The sequence below is a fragment of the Pieris napi genome, chromosome 2 (genome assembly GCF_905475465.1).
Source record: "Pieris napi chromosome 2, ilPieNapi1.2, whole genome shotgun sequence".
NCBI classification, from domain to species: domain Eukaryota; kingdom Metazoa; phylum Arthropoda; class Insecta; order Lepidoptera; family Pieridae; genus Pieris; species Pieris napi.
Window position 1 is genome coordinate 272,276 of NC_062235.1, and position 27,959 is coordinate 300,234.

Sequence of the window (27,959 nt, forward strand, 5' to 3'; positions counted from 1 at the left end):
ATAGGAAGTTCTAGTATATAGTTATATGTCACAGTTACAGAATATATTTAATTATCTATGGAAAAAATATTTACATAACAGATTACACCTATATTGACAATCTATTCAAATTCATTAATGCCATATAAAAACATGTAATAAATTCTAAATACGGGTAGGGTGGTAGGACTCCTTTTTCCGCAATTAGACTCCTAATTGGTCCGTTGTGCGTAAATACGCGTAACAGAGCGTTAAAAAAAATAATATATTTATTTTACCGTGAGGTCAAACTTCTCAAGCCTAGACAGATTTTTTCAATTTGGTATGGTGTTCCCATACCAAAAGGTTTTTAATGGTGCGCTTACACGAGGGCAATAATTGCTCGGCGATACGAATGGACCGATCTGGAGCAATTAATGGAGCAATTTCAATGAATTCAATAAATTTCAATAAATTATTTCGGCGATATTGCTTCTAATTGCTCCAGATATTTCATATCGCTCAATGTCGCAGATTCGAATTGACTAATATCCAATGGACTTGGAAATTCCTAGCAATTTTTGTATATGTCTCATTCGCACTTGTTTGTTTTGCGGCTTGCCGTCTTGCTTCCGCGGGGACAGCGAGAGGTCTAAATAATAATAATTTCTAATTACTTTATTCAAAAGTAATTCAAAGTATGTTCGTGACATTCTAGTAAAGTTTTTGAATAATATATTATCTAATTCTTGAAAAAAAAAACAATTAAATTAAAGAAAAATTAAAAAAATAATAAATTAAAAATGTAATTAATAAATTATTTTTTTCTTTAATTGTTTAATTTATTTTCACAATGAAAATTGCGGCCTCTTTGCCAAAAACGATCGCACCCAGATTTGACGCACCAGACGCCTATTCCTTTTCTTTCTTTTTTGTTTTTAAATAATAATAATAAAAGCGCAACAAGCCGCCGCAGCAAGAAGAATATCGTCCATAGCGAGCGAATACGGAAATGCTCGTGTAGGACAGTATTGCCTAGTTGATGAAGTTGTGCCATATCGCTCAATATTGTATTGCGCAGTATTGATGCTTGTTGCCGTTGCCGTAAATTGCTTGATGTAGTCGTGACGTCATAATTGACGAGTATTGACTGGAATTGAGCAATTTTAATTGCCCGTGTAAGCGCACCTTAAGTATATTTCATGTCGCTACGTCAAATTAACGTGAAGACGCAAGCTGGGGCTATTATAGTTCATAAAACAATTAATTTTGACAAATGAAAGACAATATAGATGTTTGATTTTATTTATATTATGTATTGTAACCACTGTTGATTCCAAGAGATAAATATACATTCCATGATTGTATTCACTTTTAATACAGTCTGTACGAATGATGCACTACAAATCACTGAGGCAGTGAATCTTTAAAGACTTAAGGGTGTATCTTAAAGTCAGGCTTCACGATACAATCTTAAGAGAAGCTAGTTAGAACACTTTATTGCGCTTGGAAAGTAGCCAGGAAATCGGTAACAATCTTCTTAAGTGACGCGTCGGACTCTTTTGTGATTTGTCCATCCTTGGCAATGGTGCTCAACAGACCTTGGTGGCTGGTCTTGATATGTTCTGTGAAAGCCTTTTCAAAAGCTGTGATCTTAGTTGGGTCAAGTTTGTCGAGATGACCACGGACACCACAGTAGATGATAGCAACCTGTGAGTAGCAATAAAAACATAGTTGTGATAGTAAAATAATGCAATTAATTTGAAAAAAAAAAATATGTTTTAAATTTATATACCTGTTCTTCAATAGCCATTGGAACATACTGTCCCTGTTTGAGCAGCTCAGTAAGACGCATGCCTCTGTTCAGCAATTGTTGGGTAGCAGCATCCAAGTCAGAACCGAACTGCGCGAATGCAGCGACTTCACGGTATTGGGCCAACTCCAGCTTCATGGAACCAGCCACCTGTAAACAATGTTTGATTTGTTAAAAACATAGTACAATATATAATATGATTTACATTATCTTAAGATTAGGATTGTAGGAATTACTGGTTCAAAGAAAAAGTTAGAATATTTTTAATTGTTTTTGATTTGTACAACGCTTGAAATAAGTTATAAGTTAACCTGCTTCATAGCCTTGGTCTGGGCGGCAGATCCGACACGGGATACAGACAGACCGACGTTGATGGCGGGCCGGATACCCTTGTAGAACAGCTCAGTCTCCAAGAAGATTTGTCCATCTGTGATAGAGATCACGTTGGTCGGAATGTAAGCGGACACGTCACCGGCCTGGGTCTCAATAACCGGCAAAGCAGTAAGAGAACCACCGCCCATCTTGTCAGACCTAAAACATGTTTTCCATAAAAATTAACTTGTAGTTGAGGACTAAATTAAAATGAATAAAACGGTTTTTTATTTACTTACATCTTAGCGGCACGCTCGAGCAGACGGGAGTGGAGGTAGAACACATCACCAGGGTAGGCCTCACGACCTGGGGGACGACGCAGCAACAGCGACATCTACATGCACAAATTTATTTACAAAAATGTAGAACCTAATTGTATTCCCCGCGGAAAATTATGAGCCATTTCATAACATGTGAACATAATAATACCTGACGATAGGCAACAGCCTGTTTGGACAGATCGTCATAGATGATCAATGCATGTTTGCCATTGTCACGGAAGAACTCCCCCATGGCACATCCAGAGTACGGCGCCAAGTACTGCAGAGGAGCAGCATCAGATGCGGTAGCAGACACGATAATTGTATAGTTGATGGCACCTGAACAATAATTATATTCATTTAATAACAGTCAATTAACAATCAAATATCAGTCATATAAGCAGTTTAAAATAAAAAAATTACCAGCATCAGTCAGTCTCTTCAGAATCTGGGCGACAGTAGATCTCTTCTGTCCGATAGCAACATAGATACAGTACAGCTTTTTCTTCTCATCTTCCCCTTTGTTGAAACGCTGCTGGTTGATGATGGTGTCAATGGCCAGAGCAGTCTTGCCAGTCTGACGGTCACCAATGATCAACTCACGCTGACCACGACCAATGGGTACAAGAGAGTCAACAGCCTTGATACCTAAAATTTAATAAAATATAATATTTATAAAGTCAAATATTTCATATAAAATACTTACACAACTTACCTGTTTGCATGGGTTCGCGTACAGACACACGTGGGATGATACCAGGAGCCTTGATACCTACACGCATACGGGTCTTAGTATCAATAGGGCCTTTGCCATCAATGGGGTTACCCAAGGCATCTACAACACGTCCCAAAATCTGTTCTCCAACAGGCACATCTACGATGGCACCAGTACGCTTCACAATATCACCTTCCTTGATGAGCTTGTCATTACCAAATACAACCACACCCACATTGTCAGCCTCCAAGTTCAGAGCCATACCCTACAGACAATAACACAAATTTTTAAATGTGCCTTTATTGTTTTATCATTTTTTTCATTAAATTATGCACAAGTAATAGCTAATTACAAAATAAATAGTACTTAATAAATATATTTTTTGATATTTCTGTATACAACATTAGTAACCCAACCACCCAATGTAAAAATCACCACTCTTATCTTTATATTATATTATATTTTGATCCCAAGAAATAATATTTTTTTTGCATATTATTTCATCAAATGATGATGATGATAAAGTGAATTTAAGATCAAAAGCCTACAAAATAGGCTAAATTATAATATAAATTCGATTCTCATCAAGAAATCTAATTTATAAAAATGTATTCATTTGGGGTTAATTATATATTAATAACACAAACCTTGAGACCAGAGGAGAATTCCACCATCTCCTCAGCTTGGATGTTCTTAAGTCCATAGACACGAGCAATACCGTCACCAATGCTCAACACACGACCAGTCTCTTCTAAATCGGCCTGAAACATTTTTGCAAATCTTTATGTGTAATATCCTAATCAGATACTTAATTATTTATGATATTATATGCAATTATATTCTATAACCTCAAATCTAGCATTGATCAAATCAGCTGATAATAGATGTTGACAGTTTATGTAACACAAACCTTGGGTGCGGCACCGAGGATTCTCTCCTCCAGGATGGCGGAGATTTCGGTACCTCGTGTAGGAGCGGAGACATGGAGCTTGCGAGATGCCACCGCTGCCACAGGAGCAGCTACTTTCGAGATCTGAATACCATTTTACAGAAATTAGCGTACAGTTAAAACGCTATTTACGTGCATCAACTGAAATAAGCTTTCACTAATACACTAATTAACATCTTATTGGAAGACCCTAACAAAATGGACATGGTATCTGACAACCAGCCGATCGCCCTCTATTACATAACATCACTTTTGAGAACCGCTATTTTAGATATATTACATGGAAAAAAAGCATTTTTGACTAAGTTTTACTTACATAATTAATCAATAAGTAACCTATTTCCATTTATATTGCCGAAATCCTTAAAATATACCAAAAGAAAAACGACATTCGGGATGGTTTGGTTATCCAAGTATTTTAACAACCGATAAATATAATGGGACAATAGTTACCTTTGTAGCGGCATTGGGCAAGCGCCTGGCCACCGAAGAGGCCACACGAGCGGAGATGAGCGACATTTTACACTATTTCTTATTAATTTTATAACAACTCTGATGTTCTCCGCTCGGAACTCGTCGCGATATTACCGGAAATGACAGAATTGATAATTGTCTATTGCGAACTGCACTTAAAAAAGGTTTCGTTCAAAAACGTATAATTTCCTGTTATTGCTGTTAATGAATCCTTTTAATTTTATTTAAATATTACTCTACTCTTATACATCTTATCATTAAATACTGCATTAAAAATAAATTTTCTTTTTTTGATCTCAAATAAGGAAGATTAGTTTTCTCTATGCTTATGTTACTTGACAGCACTCAACACAGTAGTCAATAGTCATGTTATATATTTTGACAGTTTTATTTTTGAATAGCTTTTAAACTTCAAATTGTAATGATAAATTCTGTGAAAATGTTTTGTGATTTTGCGTTTAAAAATTAAAAAAATTGAAATTAATGTTTAAGTATTTTATTTGGTGTAATGGCTATATTCGAAAAATTGTCTCAAATTAAACATATTCAAGATGATACCGATACTCTTGTTTGTACTCTAGAAAATGCACAAAATATTAACAAACATACAGTCTGTATTTCTTTAAAGTTTTTGTTTTGCCAGGTATGACAGTCTATTCCAGTGGTTTTAATATTTTAGGAATATATATTGCGGGTTCAGAAGGGACCTAGCAAGGAGAACAAATGGACAGTGTCTCGTAGATACAGAGATTTTGCATCTTTGCATTTAAGTATTCAACAGGCTTACATTGACCTTCCATTACCCCCAAAGAAGTTAATAGGAAACATGCAACCTTCTTTCATAGCTGAGAGACAAGTAGCCTTACAGGTTGGTGACATACAATGTTGTTTTTAAACCACTCTATAATTTAACAAAAATAATGTACAGTAAAAAAATCATTAAGCCATTTGCTAAATATAATATAAATACAGCATGATTCTTTAAGGATACAGTTATTAAATGTACCACTAATATATGGATGTCTCTGTATATATGGCTGTATAAGTGGCACTTGTATTTAATATAGTAATTGCTCTTCTCAATTTGTGTTATTCTTACATTGCAGCAATACATAAATGAAATTTTAAAATACCAAATATTAGCATTATCATTACCAGTAAGGAGATTTTTGGATCCCTGTAGTTATCCTCTACATTTAGCTGGTGAGTATTATTAATAATATCTATAACATATAATTAGGTATGATATTATTTACATACAAAGAACCTAACAAGCATCTAAGTGTGGAAACTGAGTCCACCAACCACCACATATAAAAAGATAGTAAAAAAGTTTAAAGCATGTTGATCATTTCATATTTCATAAAATGATTACAGAAGAAGCACTTCAAACAGTATCCATAGCACTAAGGGGAGATGGTCAATATGAACTTAAGGGTCCACTGCATTCCATCAACTGGAGAATAAGGAAACATTATTTTCATGTATGCTGTTTTTATAAATGTTTTAATTCTTACTAAATTTGAAAAGTGTTTCAAAATCTACTCTAATATGTGTCTAAATGGGTTATTATTTTAGGTATTTACCTAAAGAACTCAGCCATAGAATACAACGAAGAATTGCTGCATTCATGTATTTATAAACTGGTTAGGCATATATTATTAATTATATCAAAGAGTATTTTAGTGAAATATAAAAATTTATACAATATTTAATTATTGGTTCAATGACAATTGAATCAAATCGAAAACAAATGAGAAAGTATTGTTATAAAAAGGTTTTACTAGCATTCTTTGTCCTACAATATTATTATTTTATTAATCCAGGTTGTTGACTCAAAAAGGACAAATTGTTTACTTGTTTGGCAGAGTTATGGACCAGATAAGCATTTACATAATAAAGATTTACAAATTGCTCTCAAGAGTATGCAAAGTTTATCAGTAAGTATAAAAGTATTGTAAACATTTAGAGGGATAGTATTACTTTTAAATCAAATTGGTTTATTTAAAATCTATTTGATAATGAAAATATTTTAAATTGAGATTGGTTATGATTGTGCACTACCATAAGGCCCTTATCTTTCCAGCATCCATTTATTGGTGAAATTTTAACGTTTCATATTTTGGAGAGTGGAGCGTTTGTAGTGAGACAATTACACGAGAAGGGAACTATGAGAGATCTGCTGTATGGAACTGAATATGATAAAAGTTATTTAGCTAAATATGGAAATCCTAAAGTTAGAAAACCGTTTACAACTGGTCAAATTGCTCACTACGGATACCAAATATTGCAGGCTCTGAAGTTTTTACATGATAAAGGATTACCACACGGTATATAATTTTACTTGTCGTTTTTATTACATTGAAAAGTTATTTAATCGTGTTATTAGATATTGAGGTAACAAAATTGCAATCCACATAGATTCCCCAATAAAAAAAAAAATAATAACAATTTCAGGCCACGTCCACCCCGGTAACATAGTCATAGAGAACCAAAGAGCGCGACTTACGGACACAGAGAATATTCTGTTTGGCGTTGCGAGCGTTCACAGACCGTATTTACGAGAACTGAGACGGGCCTCGTCGGAAGCTATAGACGTATACGGATTTGGACGGACGCTGTATGAAATGGTGTACGCCGAAGTCCTGGACGGCTGTTACTGTGATAAACTTGACTCGAATGCATTCTCTCAGTCGTTTGATGATTTAGGTCAGTCATTGTTCCCACTTAGTAGACTTAAGAAAGCTTTTATTTTTCAAATCGGAAAGTCAGTAGATCTGAATTCTAGAATTATATACTGGGTTTAGAATCTATTCTGCACCTCACCCTCTCGAGATCGTCGTGGAAACGGGGCGGGGCGACATTGGACGAGCTGTTGCAGCATCCGTTCTTCATTCGCGCCCTCAACGGGCTCGTCGAGAGAGACGTCAAAGGCCATCTGAAGTTCCCTCTCACGCTAAAAGAACAAATCAAGGAGGCCGCGCTTAGGGTAGAGACGAGGCTGAAGACTGATCAGAAGTTGGTAAGCTCAGCTCGAGAACTTTATTTAACTAATGTATACAAAATATTGTAAACCTATTTTAAATCGGTAAGTGTGGAGTTTCTTGCCCATTCTTCTCCACACGAAACTACCTTTTGGAAGGGGCAAGTAGAATCATCTATATTTTATTTGACGTTCCAAAGTGCCATTTTAGGTGGTCTGATTGAAATTAATGATTTGATTTTATTTTATGTTTAAGGTTTTTTATAGCTTTTAATTGAATTGAAAACAAACGCGCAGATTACTGAGAATAATTTTATCTATTTTAAACTCGGTGCAGTGAGCCAATTACTTTAAGTCGCTCAGCTCATTGTTATTCTATATCATAGCTTTATAATTTCACGTGACGTTGAGACAATAAGGAGTTTTTAATTATTCTAACAGTCGAGGACCGCACGTCGCGAAGTAAGGATACAGGAAATACTGGGCTCGGACGAGGAGATGAAGAAGCAGCGACGAAGAGCGGTGAGATTAATGATTATCAGACGCCGCTTGTAATGTTCTAGTCCACTACTTTCTATGTAAAAGTGTAAAATTTACAGAAGAAAAGGGACAGCATGTGGAAGTCGACGTCGTCTCTGGCGGAGACCGTGCGATCTCAGTCCGCCAGCACGACGTCTTCGCCTACGCCGCCCGCCACGGCCCACTGTTCAAGTGATTATTCTTTTTTAATACAGTGTAAAATCTTTATAACGTCATTCGTTATAACGTAAAAATGAGTTATATTTGTTTGGTTTAACACAAAACCATACATTAATACAGTCTCTATAACGCAGTAGCCATTCTCTATAACGAAGAAATATTTTATTTATCATATTTCACATATCGACAACATATCAGTGTCATTGCTTTTATAATCAGCTTACCAAACTAATCTTTCGAGCCGCCGAAATTTCTAAGAAAGACACCTAGGGTCATGAGGGGTCACGAGTTTCGTCTTTGTTATTGTTAATTGCACGTTTGCCATTATTCTTAAACAAACTGTCGAGATGGCCAGACAAAATACTCGTAAAAATACAAAACAAATATTGGAATAGCAAAACACATCAGGCATAGTTAACAGAATACATGTGTTTAGAATAATAGTGATAAAATTATAAATTGATATTCGTTATAAAGAGTTTACACTGTATATTGACATTCGTTTCCTCGCCTTTTCTTCAACGCGTCCTCAGTATGTATATCTCTTTAACCAAAAGTTTGATCTGTAGAAACCAGACCTAGAGCCGTGATTAGGATATTTTGTTTCAGCGACGGGTGACTCGAGTGGCGCCTCTCTCCCCGCGGCCGGCGAAGGGCGTGGCGCATTGCTTCAAGCGATTTGCTCCTTCAACAAAAAATCGCTCGCGAGAGTCGGTTCGCGGTAGTTCTGTAAGAGTATTTTTATGTAATTTTTCTACATTATTACGTAACTGATTTTTATTTGGAATTGTCAGAAAATGTTAAAATATGAAATGACAGCTGTTTGTAAAATTTTAGACAAAGCTAGATTTACGATGAGGTGATACTTCCCTTTTACGGTATAAATTACGATTTGAACGAACTGTTTAGAGATTGTAAGGAACGATTTGTGTACATTTATCAGATCTTACCGGTTGAGCTTTTTCTCGCGCGCGCCATAAACAGACAATTACATAATTAACCTAATGTAAACCATATCTCTCAACATACGTACGTGTAATGTACACTTGTGTGCGGAATACTTTCAAACTAGTGATAACGATGACTGGTCATTTATAAATTTAGTTTAATGTTATCAATTTGTTATTTTAAGGATCATTTATAATGTATTTATTAGCTTTAATTAAATTTAGATTTAAGAAATATATACATTATTTTTTATTATATATTATAATTTCGTTTAAATTTAAGAGAATATAACAATAGTTGATAAAAAAAATGTTTTATTAAAAATAATTAAGACGATTAGATCGACCGCCGATAGACTAAGGTATTAAAAAGATAGTGAATTTTAAATAAAAGACAAATTTACATAATAGAATTTTACTTTCGAAGATACATCTCGGACACAATAAAACCTATCGCTTCCCTACACTTTAATAACTCACAACATTAATGATAATTACTTCAATCTACTTAATTATTTAAACAAATTATAGGAGTTTCGTTCATAAAATTATGCAATTAAAAAATAACAAAATAAAAGTCGAGTCATAATGTCTGGAAAAAAACGAATACGTATTCACGATGAAAACATACAAAAATAAAAGATTAAATACACTTACATACCTACCTACAAAACAAAGGCTTAAATCACTTAATATGAAGGTCCACACATCACATGTGAGCAAAAATAAATGTACTTCTACAAAAATATTATCCCACTGCAAAGACAGTAGTAGCACGAGCTTATATTTATTCTAATTCAGTGATATCGTCAATATCATCCAAGTCGAAATCTTCGAGAGTTTGCAACCCTGGAACAAAGAGTAACTGTTTAGATATTAAATAAAATATGTTTATTATGAAATATAAGATACAGGATCACTTATTCCACGTCATTAAATTTGAATCGGTAGACATCCCTACTCATCGGCAAAGACAGAGGGTGTAGGCCGAGAGAAAAAGCCGGCGAAAAAAACTCTCGGTACTCTTTTAAAATAGCAAATCATCAAACAACACTTATTTTAAAACTAAAACTACTTAATTAGAAGTTGCCTGTCTAGCACTAGTCCCAGGCCCTTTTATCAACTAGATAATCGTTAACTTTAAAGTAAGCCTTTTTACACAGATTTCTTTAATACATTTTTTAAATTAATTAAAAGGCAGAGAAAATCTCTGGGATTTTATTAAAGAAGAGTATCCCTTTTCATAAAAAAAGGATTACTAACTTGAGATAGTCTATTACGGGGAAATTGCAATCTGCGTTTGTTCTATTCTAGTAAACTTATCACTAATTTTATATACATACATAATATTTTCATAAATATATTGCGAGGGAAAGGTAAGTTAAGTAATTAATTTCCTTGAATTTATCTCTCTATTTCCATACATCACTACCAATGACGAGCTCGTATTAAACTATGTTTAGAAAAGCTCACCGGCCAGCCTGCCAGTATGGTGCCGGTGAAGCGAAGCTACACATAGCTGATATCCAGGGGATACATTCTCAGCTGTATAAGTGACAAGTGTAATAACGAAACACTTGATATTTTAACCTTATTGGCGGGTATAATGGATTCTATTAATAAAATACTCACTCTTAGGTTTCTTCATATCACGTTTTGACCAGGGCGATGGACGTTTATTGTCCAAATTAGGCGTCTTCGTCGGTGACGGTGTCGGTACAGGGAAAGCCCTGTAAAATAATACCTTATAATAACAAAAAAAACCTATAGCAGTTTAAGAGATTAATTCAGTTATTCATGCTAGATGATGTAATGGAATTTGCTTCACTTCTTCATACATTATTTTTTTAACGTTGATACATAACATCTTCCACTCTTATTTAAAAATACTCACGTCAAGTCGACAAAAGAGCGAGCAGCTTTCTTGGTTGAGGAGGCATTTGTTGCAGGCCGTTTGACGCGGCTCGAGTATTCACCACTGAGGTCAGTACTAGAACTCGGGTTCGTTCGAGTCTTTAGGTTTGTTTTGAAGTTTGCATTCGTCCATTTGGCTTTCTCCAATCTCTTGAGTAGCTCCAGTTTGTGCCTTTTTTTATCGACCTCACTTGATTCTAAATCTGTGAGATCGAGTGTGACCGAAGCCGGCTTTTTGGACGCAGACGTCGCAGTCTTTTTAATTAGGGTGATAGTGGGTTTGGCCTTACCGGTGTCTTGGCTGAGTAGGTCGTTTAATTTCTTTTTATAATCACTTTCATGTAAAACACTAAGTTTTTGGGAAAGGTTTAATTTCAGTGGACTGGCCGTTTTCGATTTCGTAGGCGGTTTTTGTAGTACTGTCTGCTTAGCTATTCCTTTGGCTTCTATTATGTCCGGCGAAGGGGCTCGAATGTGAACGACGTTTTTGAAAATGGACATAGGATCGTCATCGGGAGGAGTAGGGGATCGAATTGTGCGATATGTGCGATCGGTAGTCGTACTCGTGGTCGGCGGAGGATCATCATCCAGTATTTCAATATCGGGAAGCACTTTCGTGGATACAGTATTTTGTTTACGATTCGTTTCCGAACTTCGAGCAGATACAGTTCCTGGTTTAATATTAGATTTAACCTCCACTCTACTTTCTCCACTCTTATTTATTTTAATGACATAGCTAGACGCACAGCTGGTTGTGCTTTTAGTTTTCGGAGCGATATTCTGCCTATTACCATACGTCACTTGGGCGGCTGTCGACAAAGGTTGAGCGATAGTTGGATGCGAAACGGTCGTAGAAGCTTGTTGTTGAACTTGCAATTGTCCAGCATTGGTTATCACGTTACTCGAAGGACTATCCTTCGGCAGGATGTCGTTCTCGACGGGAACCGTATGTGAACTAACTCTGGGAGCGGAATGTGTATTAACACCGGTAATTAAGGGCGGTTCTTTCAAAACCATGTTTTGTGTCTGGAGAAAAGGAAGCGATGCCGAAGGTATGCAATAATATTTTTTCGTAGGGTCTAACATATTCTTGATCGCAGGGGGAAGGACGAACGGATTGTTGGCCTTGAAACTTGCGGTCTGTAGCAGAAGTGGGGCGGGGGTCGGGAGGGCGCCGGGAGTCTTTCGGAAGGAGGACGACAGACTCACGGGAATCTCGGCTCCTCGAGGGTTCATCGTGGAGTCATCGTCGCTGTCCGAAAGACATATAGGGTCCGAATTAAATGCTACACTGGCTGTTTTAGGTTGACCGCTTCCAGATACTTCACTCACTTTCTCTACTGTTTTATTGATTGTGATAGCGGTCGACGCTCTCGTGGTATTCGGGATTATTTTTTCGTTTGGTACACGGTTAAACGTCGTGGAAGCATTTTTCGCGGAAGTCGTGTGTTTTGAGGGATTAAGAATTGGAACAGAGGTTTGCGGTTTCGGTAATAATTTGGGATAATTTATCTGCGCATCAGGTGGCGGTGGACGGGCGGGTCCGGGTCTCTGGGCGAGTGTTGGCCCTCGAGTAGGAGGCTGCCGAGTAAACTGAAAGCCCTCTCGAGACGTGGATTGAACTGGTGTACATTTTGGAATCGGAGATGGCTGGCGAACGGGCGCAAGGATGACGTCATCGTCGTCATCGGGCAAAATACACTCTTCCACATAGGAAGATTTCTTAGCGGGACTACCGGGGCCGGGGCCGATGAACCTGTCAAACATGTCGGATGATATTTTAAGCTACTTCTTTGTGATAATTTATATTTATATTGAATAAAAACTCACATTCCGACGGGGAAGATATTACTCGTACCCGGTCGCGGAGTCTCGGGCTTCTCGACGATGGTCGTGGTCGGTGGACTCACTTTAGCTTGCATTTTTTCCATCTGAAGTTTACGAGACTTGGGTCCCACGAAGGGTTTCCTCTTGGGAGTTTCTTCTTTCGAAATCACTATCTGTAGATCGTCCTCATCGTCTGTTATGACCTGAGCGGTAGTCGATGGTGGCGTTGATGCAGGGACCACTGGTTTAATTGCTGTAGACGTTTGTACTTTTGCTTGTATGTCGCGAGTAGAGGCCGACGCAGAAGATACGTCGTCTTGCAGATGCATTCTCTTCAATAGAGGTTTACCTAGGATCTAAAGACAAAAATTAAATACATATGATCTGTATGTGGTTTCTGGCAGAATGACCAGCGCTGTGGAACAGTCTGCTCCTCAACATAAAACTGAGCCAGGGCCAATTACAACCACAGCACACACGCATTACAACGTACCATGTTCTTTGCAAGAAAAATGTGTCTCATTCTTTTTTTGATTATTATCTATCTAGTCTATGTTCTTTATATAACACGCATTTATATAATGTAATAAATCAAGGGAGAAATGTAAAGTCTCGTAGCAGCTAATGGTGCAAGAGAAATTAAACTTCTATATTTGCGAGGAGATAATAATAAGGTAAGCCATAAAGTCGTCAGACAGACATTTCGACATCTCTGCAAATTATATCAATTATGTTATTATTATTGCTAAATCGTGGCTGGTATTGAGCATAATCGAACAATTTTTGCGCGTAATTGAGGATCATGCTTAAGTAACCTGCTTTTTTTATTTATGTATATTTTTGTAGAAGGTAATAAAGTGTAAATAAATATTGTGTCATCAACCAATACCCGTTGCAAGTAATTCGGTCTTTTCAGATTTGGGTATCCTGTTAGGCAGCGGATTGACATGTGAGCATCACATCAGTGTGGTTAATATAAAACGTCTAAAATGTTAGGGTTTTCTAATCAGGAATACGTAGTATTTTACGGACGTTCAATCTAAAAACATTCGTGATGACAGCCCTGTTCGGACACACGTCTTCGAAAGAATACAAAAAGCTACACCTGATACCTTGCTCGTGTCTCTGGTCTTGCTTCTAAACGCATTTCCTATATTATAAATTTAAAACGTACAACGTCAAACATGTCCCTTCAAAATCGGCTTCATTTAATAGACTACATTTTCCCTTTAAAAACTATCCAAAACCAAATAATGATTGTCCACAATTACAGAGTTAAATAAATTTTAATATCCCAAACAAGCCATATATTAAGTCTTTCCATCGAAGTGTACTCGGGGCAACCTTTGAAGCGCGTGTATGTATTTTTATGCTTTATTATGCTTGTATCTTTTAAGGTGTCAACTTATTACTTTCTTACTTTCAATTTTGTGTGGTTTTAATGTTCTAAGTAACTTCTGTTAACGAATTAATTAAAAAATAAAAAGATGTTCATGAGTTTTCATGAATTAAGTCATCGGCATTTTTATCGTCTCGTGTTCTGTGCTAACATACATATTGAATAAGTGACAACCAGTAAAAACAACGCACTTACCCTGACGGCGATGTCGTAGATGGGTCCGTCTGTGATGGGGATCCCCGACGACTGCAGCTCCTTGAGCGCCTTGCCGGTGCTGTAGTGGGCGGCCATCACGGCCGCGTCGGCCGCGAGCATCGGGTTTCCCTTCAAGTAGGTGTGGGCTACGATCTTTATGAAGTTATCGTCCGTCAACAGAGAGGGATGCAACGGCACCGCTTCCGCACGGTCGGTTTCCTCGGCGGGTTGCATTTCGACTCCCCGTTTCGACGACCCCTTCGACTTTCTCCTGCCACTCTTCGAATACGATTTGATTTCCTTCCTCTTTTCTTGCGTCACGACGGGCGCATCGTCGACTTCGTCGTCGCTGATCACGATGCTGCAGGCGAGGGATCTTTCGACGGACGAGTTTCCGTCCGGGGGCACGTCCTCGCTTTCGTCGCGTTCGCATTTGGATTTCTTCTTGCGGCCCTCGCCCGCTTCCCACTCGATATCCTCGGCGTGATTGGAGGGGTCGTCGTCGATAGTTGCGAAAGTCCGTTCGGCTCTCGAGGCGGCTCTGCGCGTGAAGCGTTTCCTTCTTTTGGAAGCCGAATCGGGATCGCGGCCGGCCCCGTCGCCCACGCTTTTCGATAATCTGTCGTCTTCGGGCACCGGGACGACGTCGGCGGCGTCCGGGAGGGCGGAGGCCGACTTCGAGTTTAGGTCTCTCAGAAGCACCGACGCGATGCTGCTCGCCACCGGTTCGTCGATAGAAATATCACCGCTCATTCCGGACACGACGAGTCTCCTAATGTTGACGACGAGGGCGGTGATCTCTTCCGGTTTGGCGGTTTCGTGAAATTTGTGAGAGATGAGAATCTTCATAATTTTTTTAACTAATTCGTGCTCCGCTTCGTCGTCTTCGGGCGGGTCTCCCTTCTCGGCCCGGTCGGGAACGTCGGCCGCGATCGCTCTCCCCTTGGCCCTCGCGGTCTTCGAGGGCGGGATCGGCTCGGTCGAGGCGAGAGCGTCGAAGGCTCCCGCGGGGGGCTTCGCGTCCAGCCGGCGGTTGGCTTCGTCCGTCCGCTTCGCGGCCGTGACCACGTGGGCTCGATCTGTAAAACGCCAAATATCAATCGAGGGCTTCGGCCGCGGCGCAAGTCGCGTCGAACGGCACACGTACGTCCTTCGGCGTGCTCCAGCTGAAACTGTTGCCAGGCGGCGGCGCGCTCGTCCTCGGGCAGAGCGGGCTCGGAACCGCGCAGCAGCGAGTCGTGCTCGCGCACGGCGTGCACGGCCCCGGCGCCCGCCACGCGCAGCAGGGCCGGGTCCCGAACGCCCGGCGCCATCCCCGCCAGCACGCCCCAGCCCTCCTCGTCCCAGCTGCGCGCAACGAGATTAATAGCGTCGGCGGGTAGACTAACGGACGGACACGATCGCCTCGTAGGGAGATCCGCGCGCGTACCTGTACAGCTCGGTGAGTTCGGCCGAATTGTAGTGCCTGTCGATCTGCTGCTCGTCGACGACCCGACAGGAGACCGCCTGCTTCGTCACCGACCGTTCGTACATCTTCTGCTCCATGGTGCCCTGAAGCAACGTTCAAAATTATCGCTCGGAACGATTCACGTCCGACGGCTCCGAACCCGACTCGGGGCGACGTACCATAGCGACGAGACGATATATGAAGCAGTCTTTCTTCTGTCCGAATCGGTAGACTCTGAAGATGCTCTGAATGTCGTGCGCGGGATTCCACGACGTGTCGAGGATTATGACCCGGTTGGCGGCGGTCATGTTCAAGCCGAGACAGCCGGCGCGAGTCGATATCAGGAAGAGCCTGCGAAGGAGAACCGCTCTGTAGGTCGCGACGAGGTCGACGTGCACATCGAAAGGGACGGAACTCACTTGGTCCTGAGGTTATGCGGCGCGTTAAACTCCCTGCACCACTTCTGCCGCACCTCCGCGGGCACCGAGCCGTCCAGGCGATAGTAGTCCCGCCCCAAGCTCCACTTGTTGATCGATCGCAGGAAGTACTCCAAGGTGTCCATCGTGAACAGGGACGTCGAGAATATGAGTCTGTTTACAGAGAAAACTGATCATCGACACGCTCCATAGACGGAAAATCTGAGCGAGAGAACGAAACTCACACTTTGTCCCCCAGGGCCACACATTCGTCGAGCAGGTTGAAGACGACCTGGAACTTGTTGGAGCTGTGCAAGGAGTTCAGCGTGTCGCCCCCCTCCAGGTATTGCGGCCACCACACCTCGGTCGGGGCCGGCTTCACGTCTTCCGACGCCGCGATGTCTTCGTGCGCCAGATCGTCCTCCAGCTTCTCGACTGCAATTTCATCTTAGCTCTAGTCTTCCACTTATAACGTCCGCCTACTGAGCCGCTACGCTACGACTGTGTCAGAAAATACCTTTAATATTCTTATTCCTCTCGTCCCTGGACTTAGTTTGGAAATTGTGCAGCACTTGCGGGTGCGTCCAGATCTTCTGCAGCGTGTGAAAGTCCTTGAGCACCATCTGCCTGCCTCTCCTCGCGTAGTTCTCCAAGTAGTGCTTGTACATGTTCCGCTGGCACTCGGTCAGGGGGATGAACACCGTGTACTCGTATTTCTTGGGCAAATAAGGGTAAAGCACCGAGGCCTCCTGGCGCTGGAGGCAGCCTTCCAGCACTTTGTGCAGGATGTGAGTCCGGGTCTTCATCAGCCTTATGTCTTCCTCTATCGAGTCTCGGTGCTGGCCGTTCATGATCGGGTTTTCGAATCTGAACATTCAATTGCAAAAGTGAAATAGCCATTTATTATTTATTGAAGAGGAGAACGCCACCTTAACGCCGAGAGATTATTTGGGTAACAGGAATATAATCGATCGATCGAGGGCCGGGGCTAGCCTGACTCGACTTGAATAATGGTTGGAATGGTAAAAAACAGCACAAAGTACCTGTTTGAAAACTCATAGTACGTCCCCAATAGGTGTGGCTTGACGAAGTTGACCATGCAGTAGTATTCTCTGAGGTTATTCTGCATCGGAGTGCCGGTCAGCACTATGCGGCGGTTGGTGGTCACCCTGCTCATGGCCACCGCCAAGACCGAGCTGTCGTTCTTCAGCAGATGTCCCTCGTCGCATATGACCACGTCGGGGCCCGGGTCCAACAGGGCCGTGCGAATCTTCTTAATAATTGTCGGTCTGACGTCATCGAAGTCCGCGTCCAGCGTCGTGAGACTTCGGAACAGTTCGTAGCCGACGATGAATATTCCACCTCCGCTGTACCAATCCTCTAATTGGTAAGCCCGTTCGTAAGTTTTCTTCAGTTTTGACAACTCGAACACCTGTCAAATGTCAACATTTCAAAAATATTAAGCGTTATACGAAGGCCGATCAATTCCCTTGGAAATAAAAAAAAATCTGTCAGGCATAATCCAGACATTATTCAACGTTTTTTTACCGGGATCGGCAGAGATTGCGGATCTCCACTCCACCCAAACATTAGATATAATAATAATAAAAAGCAATCAATTCTCTTTTGTTTTTGAGGAATAGAAGTCATTTGGTTGCGTCACGTCGGAGTGTGTTTTTAAAAATGTATAAAAAGTCACGTTGTAATAAAATATTGCTTGAAAATGTGAACTACGGAGCTGGTAACAAAACCAGCAAGACTTGAGAGCAACATTGAGAGTTCCTGCTCCTCGAGGCGATCCCGGCACTGGACGCCCTCCGGCAGCGACGGAACAAATGATGACTGGAAAATGCTCCATATTCACCGTAACTAGCTTCTAGTGTTTTCTATCTATTACCGTGGTAGGTGGATTTTTTAAAACGGAATTTTAGATAAACATAAGAAAACACAATAACGTTTAATAACACTTATCATCACTTTTATCGAACACCTAGCACGAGGGAATTTGGTAGTTAACCAAATGTACGGTAAAATTCACCTTAATTTTGTTTGTCACCGGACCTATCCATTTATGAATTTCGTCCACCCAATTGAGAACGGTCGACAGAGGGCAGCACACCAACACCCGACGAATGTTCAGCATCGGGTGAGTGAGAACCTGAAACGGAGCATACTTATAACATAGACATAGCATTTATTACTAATGAGACACCCAAAATAATAATAATCAAAAAAAGAAAGGGTAAAGTACACTTTAAGTGTGAAATGCGTGTGTGCTGTGGTCGTAACAGGCCCTGGCTCAGCATAATGCTGCGGAGCAGACGTTTTCCACAACGCTGGTCATTCTGCCAGAGACCACAACAGTTAGTTTGTGCCTCAGACGCAAAAAATGTAAAAGTAAAAAATTATAGTAGAAAAAAAAATAATAGTAAAAATTAACAGTGTCAGTAAAGAAGTCTGGTATAAAAGTAACTATATATAGTAAATAAAAAAGAAATACAAAATAAGAATAAATGTTAAGTAATAGATAAATAAATATTTTTGGGCGGATTAAAAACTAGATTTCGTGGGATTTTTGTTGTGTAAGTAGATGTACTTTATAACTACGACGAAATTTTACTTTAGTTAAAGATTTGTCAGCGGAGCAGCGCTATATTTAAACTCCCACGATATGATGCCGTCCGATGCTGGGGAAAGGCGAGCTTAACTCCGAGTACAACTTCTAACTTTCTTCCCACTGACATTTCTACGTCAGAGGAGCTTTTTATATAGATATTCAGGTTGTTTAGTATATAGTACATCAAATAAAAGAAATGCCAAATACAGTTGTTGTCGTTGACAAATTTCATCAAATACAAAGATATCATTAAGTCTAAAACACACATGCATCAGCGAGTAAACCTTTACCGTGTGTAACAGAGCCAGGACTTGCAGCGTCTTCCCGAGGCCCATACAGTGCGCTAAGATGCAACCGCTTCCGGGATGACCGCCGCTCACTTGTTCCACGGTCTCGAAGCAGGCGTCCCACATGAATTTCACTCCTTCGTACTGGAAAACGGCCGACACGACGCTGTCAATACCATTTGCGTGACGATTGGAAGAATCGATCGTAATGAAGGGAAGTAAACCTGATGAGCCTTCATGACGCCGGTGAAGTAGGGGTGTACGCTGGCGACGGGCGCGTTTTTGTCGAAGTCGTACTGCAGACACAGCTCGCCGTTTATCACGACCACGTTCACTCCTTCTTCGCAGCCCAGTCGTTCTCTCTGCAATTTTTTATTTAGTTATATATAGTACGAAAGAAAATAAGGTAATTTAGAACTGCTGCGACCTAATCCCACGACTTTTCTCTTTCCAGCCAATCTATCAGTTTCTAGCGAGCATAATGGCTTAGCGAAAAGAATTGTAAAAACCTGAAAATGATCTTTTGATATTACCAATATGTAAATTATTTCATGGGTATTGAACTCGCAACAAACAAACTTAATCGGTTGTTATAGTCTGTCCGATTGCAACTCTAGATCTTAGAAGATAATTCTAGTACAATAATATATTAATAAAATATTAATTACCAATTCAACCAAACGATGAGCGAGCCTCTGTTTCCTCTCGAACTCTTGCATGTTCGCCCTCACTGTGTCTCGCTGAAGGGACTTCTTGTCTATCACCTGTCATATAATTACATTATTACGACTCTTCTTTTATTCAACATGAACATCATCTCCCTGGCTCAATCACAAACGTGAACACAGAAGACATATATTAATAAAAATAAGCTAAATTTTATCGCAAATATTGATAAAGAGACACAAAAACAATGTGCTTTACTCTAAGAATAAATATATCTGATCGCTGGTATATAAATAATGAAGAAAAATGAAAAACAGCAGGATGGCTACGAAAAATTCTGAAACTACTCTATAACTATATTATTTTTAATAAAAAAGGTAAAGGTACCGTGGGTATTAAATGTTCAACATGCACACGTAATTTAGTTAAAACACTGTAGTAGAAAAATGTGTGTTAAGAGTTAAAGAATCCAATTAACAATGGCGAATTTAACATGGCATGTGTGTAAAGACGAAAATTATCACGAAATGGATTGGTTATTTTGGTTATTTTATTTTTAGATAGGATCTGAAAGGATATTATTTTTCTGATTGACCAATTTAGAAGTATAATTTAAAACCAAAATCAAATACCTTTCGTATATTCCGACGCCCCTTTCCATAGGTTTGCGAGGATCTTTTGCCGGATCCAGATTCAAACAAAAGTTCTTTAGCTAAGACCCTGTAATCAGTATTAATCTCTTTATTAATTAGTAAATTTCTGACCTTAACATACCACGTCTCGTGTATTACGTTGCTAAGCATCAGGTGCTTGGAATTTCATTGGAATTTGTTGGAATTTGTCACAGCAAACCAATTGTCTAATTAATAGAAAAAAAATACAACATTAATTATAATAATAGTTAAAAAAACATATTTACTTCATCTGCTTCCGTTTCTCGAGTAACTTCTTCCGGGATCTCTTTCCTCTTCCCCTGACAGGCCTCGGTCCATCACACTTTTCAATAAATTCGCTCACGCGTTTCGCTCCTTTCGCTTCGTCCTCTCTGCCATCACAAAAAAAGGTTACTGACTAAATTATATTAGCGAAGTTATATCTAAATATAGTTGAAATTGATATGTTATATATTTAAAGGCTTTATTAAGTAAATCATGATTTAAACTATAAAAACATGAACATACTGAGTGACTTCTTGTTTTTTCTCCATTCGTTTGAGCATTTTTTCTTTTCTGTTAACCCACTGCTTCTCTTCTTCTGATGAGGAGTCGTCGTCGTCTTTTGCAGCACTTAGTCTTGATTTCTTTACTCCAGCTTTCTATAATCAAATATACACATAAAATAACGAGTCAAAGTTAAAAGTATAGGTTATTTTTTAAGTTATGTTTAAAATGTATGTTTAGAAGGCAAGATAATTCGTATGATGATCATCGGCCGTCGAAGCAGAACACAAAATTCCACCCGTATCCCCGCGACGCCCGTCGTTCCACCAGCCTTATGTGAAATGTTTCAAGTGTTACCGGACCGACTCGACTTAAAATTCTTCAAAAGAATGTATCGAGTCTTAAAAGGCCAGCAACGCACTTGTCCTGTAAAAAAAAAAATATATATTTGGCCATACTCACAAACGAGTTCCTAATTTTCTGAAAGTCTTTCGAATCTGTCGGCGCCACTTCCTCCTTAAGAGCGACTGGAGTATGTAGGAGAGTCAACTCTTTATTCATCATTATATCTGCCGTGAGCATGACGTCCACTCCATCTGCGGTCTTTATAACTTTAGTTTTGGATTTTGAATTAATTTTAGTTCCTTGTGAAGTTTCCGGTTCCTGTTTCACTTCAATATATCCATTTGATTCATTTACTTGTTCTGAATCACTCTCATTGTCTCCCAAAAGAAGATTCTTAGCCAGATTGTTATCTGTATCTTGTATCTCCTAAGCAATTAAATTAACCACTATTATAAAAAATATATAACAGGAATAATATTGAAATAGACGAGAAAAACAGAGTTGTACCCTTGGGATCGAAAGAGAAGCAATACTTTGTCGTGAGACAAGCTGTTTATTAGATGTCATAAGAATTGTGATTCGTGAATAATGTGGATTTACTTTAAGGAGCAAAGCTATTATAACACAATTGATAAATTTATTCCTAATACTAGTATATGATAATACAAAGGAACTAGGTATTTCCAAGTTGATGAAGCTTTTAGCAGCCGAGTTAAGAGATGCGCTTTATATAAAAGCCTACTTTAACTCCTTGATACAAGACTCCTTGTCTTGTATCCTATCCTAAGTACACATGCAGATATGCTGTTAGTGTGTTTGCTAAATAATAATATACATACTGGAATCCCTATATCCGCAGTTTCGTCTTCGGATGGAGTAAGTTCTGCAAAATGCTCATTTTCATAGTTTTTATCATTACTTTCCTGCTTAGTGACTACTTTATTGATTTTTTTTAAGCTCTTCCTCTCTTTGATTGTGCCCCTATCTTTATCTTTAGATAAATTACGATGTAATGAATTTAAATTTATTAGTCTGAAAAAGAAATAATTATTAGTTCCAACAAATTTCGTTTCCCCTACTGCGTTGCTATTTATATATTTTGAACCTACCTATCAACTTCCGTGTCGTCCTCACTTTTATCGTTAATTCCTTGAAATCTGTTATATGTTTTTATAAAGGATTCAGGAAGCTTATCTAATGCAATCGATACCTCGTCATAAAGTTTGGAATCTTTATGATCTATTTCGTAACATTTCCAACCATTTCGTTCAACATATTTCGGTACATTTGTTATGTTTATTTCTAAATTTTGCTGAGACATGGCTTTACACTCGTTTATAATTGTTTCTTTACCTATTACAGAACATATATTATTAGTTCCAATTGATATATCTGGTTCACATTCTAACAGTTCAGAAGGTACTTCTAGGTCATCATTCAGTGAATTCTCTTGAATGTTATCAATATTCTTATGCCACTTTTTAGCTCTCCGGGATTTTTTGGACTTGTCTTGGGTTATAAATTCAGTTGAATCCACGTCATTACATTGAATTTCTTTATCTGAAATTTGATTTTCATTTGAAGAAGGTTTAGCTATATTCTCAGATTCACGTTTATTACCATTTGTTTCAAGTAATTCAGACTGCCTTGTTTTTCTTGATATCAAAGGTATATCACTATCTGAGTCAGAGTTTTCTTGTCGTCTCTCTTCTAGTCTAATCTTTCCTCTCATTTTTCTTGCACAAATCTCTAGTTCCTTTCCAATTTTATTTTCTTTAGTATTTGTTAATTCTTTCTTTTTTCCTGATTTAGAACGGATAGGCCTTTTTTTAACTGACTTATCCAGATGCTTTACCCCATCATCATCTGAACTATTTCCTAACAAACTGTCCTTTGCTTGTTCAATGCTTTGAGGAACTAATAAACCCATACTGTCTACAGAATTTATATTTTCTTCATCAGAATCTGGATCATATTGCCTGCGAACTCTTTGAGAACTTTGGCTAAAGATCTCATCACTATGTGATAATAAATAACTTGTATTTATATCTTTAATCATCTTATTTGACTGCACAAATGATTCAAATAGATCAACATCATATGAACTCAAAGATTCTTTTGGTCTATTTTCTTCACATATATGATCAATATACTCTTCTTTAGTTAAAAAGCTGCTAGATGCAATAATGCTTCCATCATTGTCAGTGACATCAACAGGTTCCATTTTAACAGCTTCAAAAGAAGTTGGTATTTCTGGTACATCAATTGGCTCCAATTTTATTTGTTCCAGTCTGCATTCTTTTGAATAAACATTACAGATTATGTTAGCATCTTCTTGGTTGCCACTTTGAAGTAAAGTATTGGCACCAGAATGTAAATCTTGCAATTGGACTTTAGAGACCCAACTAGTTGCTTCTGTGGCTTTCTCTGCATAATTCGATTCAGAATTATAGTCATAGTAATCATCACTATCACTATCTTTTTCATAGTCTTCCACCTCATTTAAGTCCATTGTCATAGCGACTGGTTCATTTAAGTATAATAATGTATCTTTAGTTCTTTCTATCTGTCTTCTTATTTTGTTTTGACTATTATAATTAGTAACAAGTCTATTTTTCATCAGTTTATTTATAACTTGCAAAGTCATAAGAGATAATGAATTCACACAGTTGTTTTGCTTGTTAGGTAGAGAGTATCCTTGTATTTTCATTAAACATAATGTAGACAGACATTTAACTTGTTTAGATGACCTATCATCTAATTCAATATGACTTGTATCAATGTTAAATACATTGCTTTGTCTACAATTTATCATAAGCTTATTCAAATTGGCTAAACATAGGAACTTCAGAGACTTTACTTCTTTATTATGAAAATAAGGTATTATAGAATCATCTTGCTGCATACAAGATGTATTAATTTTAATATGGTTCTGAATAACGTCTACACAAATTGTTACCAAAGATTTCGGATCATGACTTGATTTTTGAAAACTTTCTACACATAGTGTAAATAAACTTTTTGGGCTGAATGTTTTAGATGGTTTTTGAAAGCTTTCTATACAAAGAGTAAACAAAGTTTTTGGCTTTGGTTTTTGATATTGGTTTTTAAAACTTTCTACACATAAAGTAAATAAAGTTTTTGGATTGATCACATTTTTTCCCCTTGCTTTTGTTAATTTATCTGACTTCATTGTGTCTGATATATCATTATTTCTTATCAGACAGTTGGAAGCTGGTGAATAAACATCTTCGGTAATTTTAGACCTCCCAATATCACTGGCACCTTTTATAAAGTAATTACATATTATTTCTTGATGGGAAGATAGCCATTTAACCGAGTTAAATCTTTTACAAATTAATAGCATTTTTTGTTTTGTGTATTCATCAAAAAACTTTTTAACCATTTCCAATGTTACATAATCAGGTGGTTTTTTGTTTCGGCTGTCCTGGGCTAAAAAAGACTGTGTACGTTTAACTTTTTTCACCATTATTGAATCATTTATCCAAACAGTATGTTTACCCTTAACATTTGTCTTTTCTTTCTGCGTTGCTGGTTGTTCTTGTGTCTTCTTGGCAATTTTTATTGAAAGTTCCTTATTTAAAAACACAGTTTTGGGATTAAAAGCAGTTTTTTCTTTAGAATTTGTTTTCTTTGTCTCTGAGTCTGGCACTTCAATAATTTCACAATCACTGTCTTCTCTAGGTTGTGGAGTAATTTCTTTTTTCTGTTCTCTGTACTGAATTAGGTCATTAGTTTTTAAAAAATCTTCATATTGTTTTTCTAAGTCTTCCTCCATTTGTAACAGATTATGCTTGGCAAGTTTAAACAACAAGAAGGATTTTTTAACACAATAATCCATTTTTAATGTATCTGTAACATGATCTGTATTAATTTTTTTTGCAATGAACTCCTGAGACTTTTGGGTCATAAGTTCCCCTAATTCAGCAGTTGTACTAACAATATTTTTTAAAAACTCACAAGCTTTTTCTGCTTGAACAGATGATAAAGTGACTTGTTTCATCATGCCACACTCATACTGTGTATCTGTCTGAACGCCAGCTGATTTAATGTTAATAATATTTGTCTGAGCAGAAGATTCAACACATTTTTTAAGCTCATTTGGGTCTATTACTGGAATTTCAAAGGTTGTCTGTGATGTATCTGTTGGCTTTGCTTTAAATATTTTAATATCTGTACCTTGAATTTTTTTGGCAAGAAAGTCAGTAATGTCATCCTGGGAGCTTTTAAGTACTACAGAACTTTTTAAAGAATCTTCAATATCTATTATATCTGAAGGGTCTCCTGTATGTCCTTTCACGTCACTTAGCTTTTGGCCTCGTTTTTTCTTAGGACTTCTAATTTTTCCATTTTTATCAAAAATATTAAATTTTCTCTTTTTGCATCTTCCTTCATCTTCATTGTCAAAATCATCGGAGTCGGAAGAATTTTTGGTTCGTCGTTTTCCTGGTACATACTCATCATCAGAGTTATATTTGCCTTTTTTCTTCTTATTGGGTTCATCATCTGATAACTCTATATTGGCAAAAGGGTCTTCCTCTTCTGAACCAGTTTCATCATATTTAAAAACAGGTTTATTTCGATTCCGAGAAGGTCTTTTATTATCTAAATTGATTGGAGATGTTTCCAAATTTTTCATCTCCATTTTATCACTCCCTATTATTTCAACATTTTGCTCTACAATGTTATTCTCCGTATCACCTGGAAGCAGTTTATTCAGAAGATTTGCTGTGAGGATATTGGAAGATTCATTGCTATCAGATTCTCTACTCTGTAAGTAATTCTCAGTATGAAAATTGTTTCTCTCAACATTTTCAAGCCGAGACTTTAATTCACTTAAGCAAATATCGTCACCCACATCATTATTTTCTAGAGCAATTGAACTTGAATCAATAATATTTTTCTGTAAATCCATTTCATTATTGTCTTTAATTAAGGGTTCATGTTCAATAGAAGTTATATCAGTAACAACAGAAGTCATATTTATTTCTGAAATGTCACAATTTTCATCATAAGTACTTTGTTTTGACTTTGTTTTTCGTCCTTTCTTTTTATTTTTGGTCACTTTTATACCATCATTGTGTGAGTTATCAGAATTATTAGATTCAGTTACATGACTAGTTGTCACACTTTCAATACTTGGTTTTGATTTTCCTTTTTTAGGCAAGTTATCATCAGTCATAGTCGAAGTAACATTGTTGGCATTATTAAGATCAAATTGAGAGTCAGTTTGATAGAAATTTTCAACATTTTTACTTTTTCTTCCTCTTTTTGATTTCTTAACACAAGGTTTTATTTCCATAGGAGTTTCATTGCTTCCTGATGAAGGGCTGTGTACAGTTTCTATAACAGTTTGATTGTTGGAATTTTTTTCACGAATATCTGGTAGTACTTTCTTGCCTCTTCCTCGTACTCCTCCCCTACCTCTTCCTCGTACTCCTCCCCTGCCTCTTCCCCGTACTCCTCCCCTGCCTCTTCCCCATATTCTTCCTCGTACTTCTCCCCTGCCTCTTCCACGACCTCTTTTAATTATATTTATGATAGATGCTGTCTGCGACTTTTTAATTAATTCATTTTTTCTTATACGACCTCTTCCTTTGGTCTTTAATTGAGGTACTACATAATCTTCATTAGAATTAAAAAATTTCTCATTACTTTCGTCCCCTAATACGAGGTTATATTCGCTATTAGGGCCTTTGAGTGAGGCCCCATCAATTTCGATTTCTGCAAGCCCAACATCTTCAAAAACTAAATTTTCACTAATGTCACTATTTTCCAGCACTGCTGCAGAATTGTCGGAATACTCTACCGTTACCTCATCCTGAGGAGACACTAGATCTGACAAAGTAATAAATTCTTCTTCTTCATAAATCGAATTTGCTTGAAAACCTTCAAACTCCTCCTCGGTGGTTGTTAAATGCTTCGATCTAATATTAACTTCTTCAGACATTTTGATGTTGTTTAAACACACATATGTCTACTTTCGTATAAATTAATGGAAAAAGAAAACGTTTTAGAACTCACTTTACACGGCGGTTTTACAGCGTTATACTATGTATAATAACTAAAGATGCAACAGTGATAATCTATGATTAATAGTCATTTTCATAGTCACAGTATTTAAAAACTAACATTGATATTGCACATGTCGCATCATTTACACATTAGTGCCTAAGCTTAAAAATTAAAATATCGAGCAAATTTAAAATACACAGTCTAATAAATTTCCATATTATACCATACAAACTACAAAGTGCAAACTACCACAGATAGAGGCCACTAGAATTGTAAATAAACATACTCTATATTTTATTTTCATATAATGTTACTTTCTATTTTCTATAAGTTAGTATCTATGGATAATTTCATTGGCAGAAAGTAGAGGTTGCAGCTAGGTGAGGGGTATCGGGTTCGGTTCCCGGTTCGAGGGCAAGTTTTAATTTAATTTAAAATTTGTTCTCGGCCTTTGGAAGGGTTGTGCGGTACCGGGCGAGT

General features: G+C 38.0%; 3 protein-coding genes across 5 annotated transcripts; 1 reads left to right on the plus strand and 2 right to left on the minus strand.

The window, feature by feature from the left end:
• Nucleotides 1-1,247: 1,247 nt before the first annotated feature.
• LOC125058237 (ATP synthase subunit alpha, mitochondrial) lies at nt 1,248-4,680 on the minus strand. Its single transcript, XM_047662271.1, has 10 exons — nt 4,521-4,680; nt 4,029-4,151; nt 3,766-3,879; nt 3,119-3,383; nt 2,827-3,051; nt 2,573-2,742; nt 2,383-2,477; nt 2,083-2,302; nt 1,754-1,921; nt 1,248-1,668 (listed from the first exon to the last, which is right to left on the minus strand). The coding sequence occupies exons 1-10, from the start codon at nt 4,584-4,586 to the stop codon at nt 1,456-1,458; spliced, it is 1,659 nt and encodes a 552-aa protein (XP_047518227.1). The 5' UTR covers nt 4,587-4,680; the 3' UTR covers nt 1,248-1,455.
• Nucleotides 4,681-4,942: 262 nt separating this feature from the next.
• LOC125059189 (PX domain-containing protein kinase-like protein) lies at nt 4,943-9,578 on the plus strand. Of its 3 annotated transcripts, none has more exons than XM_047663495.1 (11): nt 4,943-5,151; nt 5,221-5,409; nt 5,648-5,744; nt 5,919-6,025; nt 6,368-6,481; nt 6,628-6,871; nt 6,999-7,250; nt 7,349-7,563; nt 7,966-8,046; nt 8,124-8,235; nt 8,818-9,578. In XM_047663495.1, exons 1-11 carry the CDS (start codon nt 5,050-5,052, stop codon nt 8,946-8,948), a joined length of 1,644 nt encoding a protein of 547 aa, XP_047519451.1. In that variant the 5' UTR covers nt 4,943-5,049; the 3' UTR covers nt 8,949-9,578. The 3 variants fall into 3 exon arrangements, with proteins under 3 accessions (XP_047519451.1, XP_047519458.1, XP_047519465.1); XM_047663502.1 differs by having other exon boundaries at nt 8,833-9,578; XM_047663509.1 differs by lacking the exons at nt 8,124-8,235; nt 8,818-9,578 and having other exon boundaries at nt 7,330-7,563.
• LOC125059176 lies at nt 9,570-27,716 on the minus strand. The gene is made up of 22 exons (XM_047663470.1): nt 22,553-27,716; nt 22,283-22,475; nt 21,561-21,869; nt 21,120-21,253; nt 20,858-20,983; nt 20,571-20,658; nt 19,941-20,036; nt 19,497-19,634; nt 19,276-19,416; nt 18,407-18,526; nt 17,412-17,800; nt 16,886-17,235; nt 16,614-16,803; nt 16,372-16,542; nt 16,132-16,303; nt 15,935-16,056; nt 15,653-15,852; nt 14,506-15,584; nt 12,915-13,267; nt 11,065-12,840; nt 10,803-10,900; nt 9,570-10,019 (listed from the first exon to the last, which is right to left on the minus strand). Exons 1-22 carry the CDS (start codon nt 27,412-27,414, stop codon nt 9,958-9,960), a joined length of 11,169 nt encoding a protein of 3,722 aa, XP_047519426.1. The 5' UTR covers nt 27,415-27,716; the 3' UTR covers nt 9,570-9,957.
• Between the last annotated feature and the right edge of the window lie 243 nt (nt 27,717-27,959).